The following is a 5,975-nucleotide window of genomic DNA, read 5'->3' on the forward strand; positions in this document are numbered from 1 at the left end:
AATCCACTTTGTGTCAGTTTTCTTTATTTTCTCAATATAGTTTTAGTGTTATCGTTGTTAGAAACTATTCGATACTTTAAATATCTTTCACTAGCCGGTCAACGTAATTAGTTAACACTTTCCTTTGTTTGTTGGCACGACTCTCATCTTCATGAGAATTTTTAATGTACAGCGAAAACAATGCAGCGAGCTAGTAAAAAAACCATATGTACACATTTAATTTTTAAAACCAATCGAACTCTTACATATGCATTATTCTTTTAAATTCTCACCATTTTCATTAATTCCATGCAAATACTATTTTATACAAAAAAAAAAAAATTAACAGAGAAAAATAGAAAAATAAATCATGTGATTCGATCGATTTATAAAAACAGTTGATATAGTTTAAATGTTTGCAAAAGGGGTTTTCTATTTTGTGTAGTTTACAAGCCCAGGTCTTTCATTAAAAATCATCATCGATACTATTTTTCTCAGTAGAAAACGATTTGGAGCAATTAAAAAGACCGATTTTATAAATAGTCATAACACAATGTCTAACTTTACAAATTAACTGAACCGTTAAAATTGTTTAAATGAAAAATCGACTCACAAATCATTTAACGTAAAATTTCACAAAATACATAACCTCCATTTATATAATTTTTAAAAACTATTTTTATAAATAAATTAAAATAACATGTTTATTTTTTTGTAATTTTCTTATATGAATATAAATGTGAAGAAAAATGCAAATCTCTTATCCAAAACAAATATAGAATCACTAGATAGAAAGATAGTAGAGAGGATCTCAAAATTAAACAACCAATAAAAACACTCCAACTCAGCATTCTTACTTCTCCCACCTTATCCCCATTTCCACCACTAATTCCTTCTTCTCAAAATCTAAAACCCATCTCTCCAATCTCCATTTCCTTTCCATTTCTCAATCCCTTCCCAACAAAATCAATTAGCAAAGAAAAATAAAAATGTCTCTCACAATTCCAACAAATCTCTCCAAATCCATCCTCAAGCCGAAGCTCGGTTCTTCACTGAATCCAACAAGAACAACAACATCAAGATCATCGGTAGTCGTATGCTCCTCCTCCTCCGCTGAAGAATCCGGTAAAACCTCAAACCTCCAAGCCTTCTCCGCTGCACTCGCTTTATCTTCCATTCTCCTATCAGCACCACTCCCGGCCGTCGCCGACATCTCCGGTCTCACTCCGTGCAAGGAATCGAAGCAATTCGCTAAGCGGGAGAAGCAGCAGATCAAAAAATGGGAGTCCTCGTTGAAACTCTACGCTCCGGATAGCGCTCCGGCTCTAGCGCTGAAAGCGACGATCGAGAAGACGAAACGCCGATTCCAAGCGTACGGCGATAAAGGATTGCTGTGTGGATCTGATGGACTGCCGCATCTGATTGTGAGCGGAGATCAGAGGCATTGGGGTGAGTTTATTACGCCGGGGCTTTTGTTTTTGTATATTGCGGGATGGATTGGATGGGTTGGGAGAAGCTATTTGATAGCGATTAGAGGTGAGAAGAAGCCGGCGATGAAGGAAATTATCATTGATGTTCCTTTGGCTTCGAGTTTGGTTTTCAAAGGATTTTCATGGCCGATTGCTGCTTACAGAGAACTTCTTAACGGTGACCTTGTTGTCAAGGACGTTTGATTTTTCTCCTTTTTCTTTGTACAATCTCAGACTGAATTTGAATATCAGGTAATTTTTTGTATTTTTCTTATATATAAATTCTCATTTATCAGTCTGCCCGATTCTTGAACCGTTTTAGCTAAAAGCTCGAATTGATAGTTTGGTCCTAGAGGTTCTATACCATGTCATGAACCGTTTAAACTAAAAGCTCGAACTTATATGATACATAATTGATTGGAATATAATTATCATGTACACAATTATACTACAATAATTTATATTTTACACTCCTAAATTCTATCAGGAGAAAAATAGTGCTTAAAATTGTCACATTTGCGATTCTGAATCGCAGAATCGATTTCGTAATTTTTTTCTCCAGAAATAACTTCGCGATCTGTATAATGATAGGCAGAAAAAAAAAAATTGTGTTTACAATTATGAAATTTTTAAGCACATAGCTAATGTTGTTGTTTGGCACAGGGAAAGGATGGCATTGGCAAGGGGGAAGGAAAGGTTTGTGGAGAAGAGATGATGGAAGGAAATTATGTTTGTATGGTTAATTTATTTGTGAACATTTTACTTGTATGTATCTAGCTAATGCTTGTGTTTTTGAAGAAAAAATTACTTCAACTTGCCAAGGGAAATGAATTTATCATCTCTATAACTTCAGCTTTTTTAACCCATTTCAAAAAAAGTAATAAAATTATATTTTTGTTACCGATATTTTAGTAATATACTAATTTTAACTTTGAATACGTGTGGATTTGGGTACGGCTACCAGAAAAGTTAATTCTCAAAATGTAATTAACGTTTTTAGAAACTAAATGAATTTATACGCCTATAACTTGAATTTTAAAAACGAAGTGATTGAGCAAATGATTCAAGTACTGAAAATAATAAAAAAAATCTCTTGGGTTCCCAATTTTACTTATAAAAAGCTTAACCAGCTTAATAAAGTTTCTACGGAAATGAAAACCAATACAAAAAATTCTTTTAAATTTTCTTCTTTTATTGATTTATTTATAAAAGTTCTTGAGTACAAGTAATAGAAAATATGCAGGAAATTACACGTTGAATGGTTCGATCTTGAAAGAATTTAAATGTTCGGAATATAAATTGCAAGAAATCACAAAGGAATTAAACTGCAAAATGATTATAGAATCCAATGACGAACTAATATATTAAAAAACAGTCCAGGACATATCAATCGTAATGAATGAACTAGAATGAGAATCAATATTTAGGAGGAGTGTGAATGAAATTCACCAGTTAGCAAATAACAATTTCCAGCAAACTAATATTGAGCATAAACTGAGTTTGGGGGATTGAAATCGAGCTAAAATGGAGATTGTGAAGGATTGTTTGATCGAAACGAGGGTTGGAATCCAAAAATTGGATATTAGAGAAAATTTTGGGATGATGTTAGCTTGAAAAGAGGGCTCGACGTGGCCGGAGTAATTTTTGAAAGTAGCCTGAATGGAACTGTTGTGCGACAAGAATTGATTTGGGAAAATGAATTGGAAACAATCGAAATGGTGATTCTGGGTTGAAAAAATGGAAAGTCTGAAAATAATGATTAGAAATAGTATGTAAACACATTACGGTAAAAAATGAAGGTTTTATATGTTTTGGTTTACCAACTCGAGTTTAAAGCTAAACGGGGAGATGAAAATGACAGATTTCAATATGTGTGAAATTAGACTGAATTCAAGGCCAAGATATTTATTTAGAGGGTTGACAGTGAGGATTGAAAGCTCGGATTCGAAAATCGTTGGCTAAAAATGAAGGTTTGATTTTGGCAGAAAAATAGAGCTTCGAAACAAAGGAGAACGATTTTAAGCGAGTATGAAATTGTACGAGATAATCTGGAACAACTTAACTAGTGGAGATTAATACCACAGGCTATATGATGAAGAACGAACGTTCAGAAATAAAAATTTATAGCTAGAAGCAGGATTTCGAGAATTGGCAGGAACGAAGTTTCGAAGTTTTAGCAGCTGAATTTGGAAATTAGGAATTATGCTAATGAATTGAAAATTAATATTGAAGGTTTGAATACAGAAATTGAAAACTAAATGAATGATTTGTTGACTTTGATTATTGATTCAGTTTGTTATTTGATTAGGTTGATTTTTGTTGGTGTTGATTGTTTTTTTTTTTTTTTGACGGAAGGAAGAAGCTCTACTTATAGAATTTTCAAGGTTGGAGACAAAGATTATCAATATACAGGTTAGAAGCAAAAACGTGGGTTTGATGGGGAAAAGATGGCTAGAAATCTACCATGGAAATAGGAGATGTTCCAAGTCTGTTTTGCAACTTTTTTTTTTTTTTTTTTTTTTTTTTTTTTTGAGGTTAAATTTGTTCCAAGGGATGAACGGACAATTGGTTAATTTTAACATTTTAATAATTTTTCTCACAATTAGTTCAATAGCAAGCACATAGACAAATTTAAGAATCAGAAGCAAGTTCCGTTTACAGAGTTAGCCAGTTAACGGAGCTTGATTCAGCTTCTGACTTATGCACTCAAAAGACAGTTCGCTTAGAGGCGTTTCTGTGTACACTTAAGGTTGATGGCAATTTATGAAGCACACAGTTTAGAGCTTATATATGAAACTTAGTATTTTTTAGTAATCAATATCAGAAGTAAATAAGGACAGAGTTTAGAGAAAAAGTTACACAATCAATTTATACTGGTTCGGCGTCCTGCCTACGTCTAGTCCTCAGAATACATTCTTCTAAGTGTTAATCCACTAATGAACTCTTTAACGATAGAACAAAAACTCTTACAATAGATAGAACTTCTGTAAAGTACATTCATTTACACTCACACTCAGCTATCTATCTCTCTAACTACTCGCTTATAATCGAAGCAAGCAATAGAACTAGACCTGTTCAAAAGCCCATTGGCCCGCTCAGCCCGTCCAAACCCGCTCTTCAAAGACTGAGCTTGGACGTATATGTTTCATAATAGGTCCGGTCCGGCCCAAGCCCGCTTAGGCCCGCATATAGAGTAAGTTGGGCTTGGGATTTGTCTCAAAACCCAGGCCCAGCCCGACCCGAAATTTTAATAATAATTTTAATTTAATAACTTTTATAGTTTAATAAACTTTATATTTCAGAAATAAAATTTTTAAATTTCTTCAACATAAAAATTTCCAAACCATATATTTTTTAGAATTGGTGAATATGTACATATTTTTGTTACTATTTTATTTATTACTATCAAAAAAGTATTTTTTTTTTAATTTAAGATTGCGTTAATTGATTTTTATTGAAATCCTCTAAAATTTAGTTTATTGTATTTTATTATTTATATTTATAGTATAATTTTTTAGTTTAATTTTAATTTTAAAAAATGCAAAGATATTAGTTGGGTCGGACCGGGTTGGGTTTGAGAATTAGTTCTTTTAGCTTGGCCCGAGCCCGATGTAAATATAGTGCGAGCTTGGTTGGGCTTGGATAAAGTAAGTATATGACAAGGCCGGTTAGGCCCAGCCCAAGTCCAGCTCGGCCCAACCCATGAACAAGTCTAAACAGAACTTCTGATTTACAATAGAAGATTGGTTCTAATATACAACACAGATAAAGTACTATCTCTCTATGAATTTATACAAATATGAATGTGTATAATGCTATTGATCTATTTTTCACTAGGGGATTTCCTTTTTGTGCATTGATGATCAGTTGTCAAATGAGCAATGCCTTGGCTTTTATAGTGGAGCTTTTGTAGAAGGATCCTTTTAAATTTCAAACTAGCCGTTTGGATGGAAACAACTTCTGTCGCCATCAACCTCAGTCTTCTATGCCAAAAGGTTACCGTTTGACGCAGCATGAGTTTCTGTCTCTTGAGCATGAAGATCCCCGGGGCTGGGTCAGGGACAAAAGTTGTCCTTGTTTAGATTTTAGGAACCGAGACGGGGAATTACAATCAGGTTTGGGAGCGGGGATGATGAATGTAATCCCTACCTTGCCCCGCTCTGCTTACATTTCTATTGTTATGTTATACCTAAAATTAAGTTTTTTTTCAATGTGGTTGTATCATTACTATTTCATAACTTTAATATGCTTGAATTGGTTGGAATGAATTTATTGAAATAAAATAAAAGTTCAATAATTTTATTGAAACAAAATAAAATTTAGCGATCTTACTAAAACTATCCTCAAGCTTCAGTGAGTATAGGTAAAACTTATCTCTATCACACTATATGTAAATAAAGATTAGATACCAAAACAATCTCTAGATTTTAAGAGAAAAACCAACTTTCAAAACAACATACCTTCAATCTCAACCTTTATCAAATGTTATAATTAAAGCCCTCGATAATAGAAGGGCAAAAAGCATAA

General features: G+C 33.3%; 1 protein-coding gene across 1 annotated transcript; it reads left to right on the forward strand.

Moving 5' to 3' along the window:
- The first annotated feature begins 898 nt into the window (after positions 1-898).
- Positions 899-2,352, forward strand: LOC136206097 (photosystem I reaction center subunit III, chloroplastic). The gene is made up of 2 exons (XM_065997020.1): positions 899-1,700; positions 2,112-2,352. The coding sequence occupies exon 1, from the start codon at positions 969-971 to the stop codon at positions 1,650-1,652; it is 684 nt and encodes a 227-aa protein (XP_065853092.1). The 5' UTR covers positions 899-968; the 3' UTR covers positions 1,653-1,700; positions 2,112-2,352.
- The last annotated feature ends 3,623 nt before the right edge of the window (positions 2,353-5,975 follow it).

Source organism: Euphorbia lathyris, chromosome 9 (genome assembly GCF_963576675.1).
Source record: "Euphorbia lathyris chromosome 9, ddEupLath1.1, whole genome shotgun sequence".
Lineage (NCBI taxonomy): Eukaryota > Viridiplantae > Streptophyta > Magnoliopsida > Malpighiales > Euphorbiaceae > Euphorbia > Euphorbia lathyris.

Coding starts and splice junctions, on each gene's coding strand:
- LOC136206097 (XM_065997020.1), top strand. CDS start 969: ATGTCTCTCACAATTCCAACAAATCTCTCCAAATCCATCCTCAAGCCG.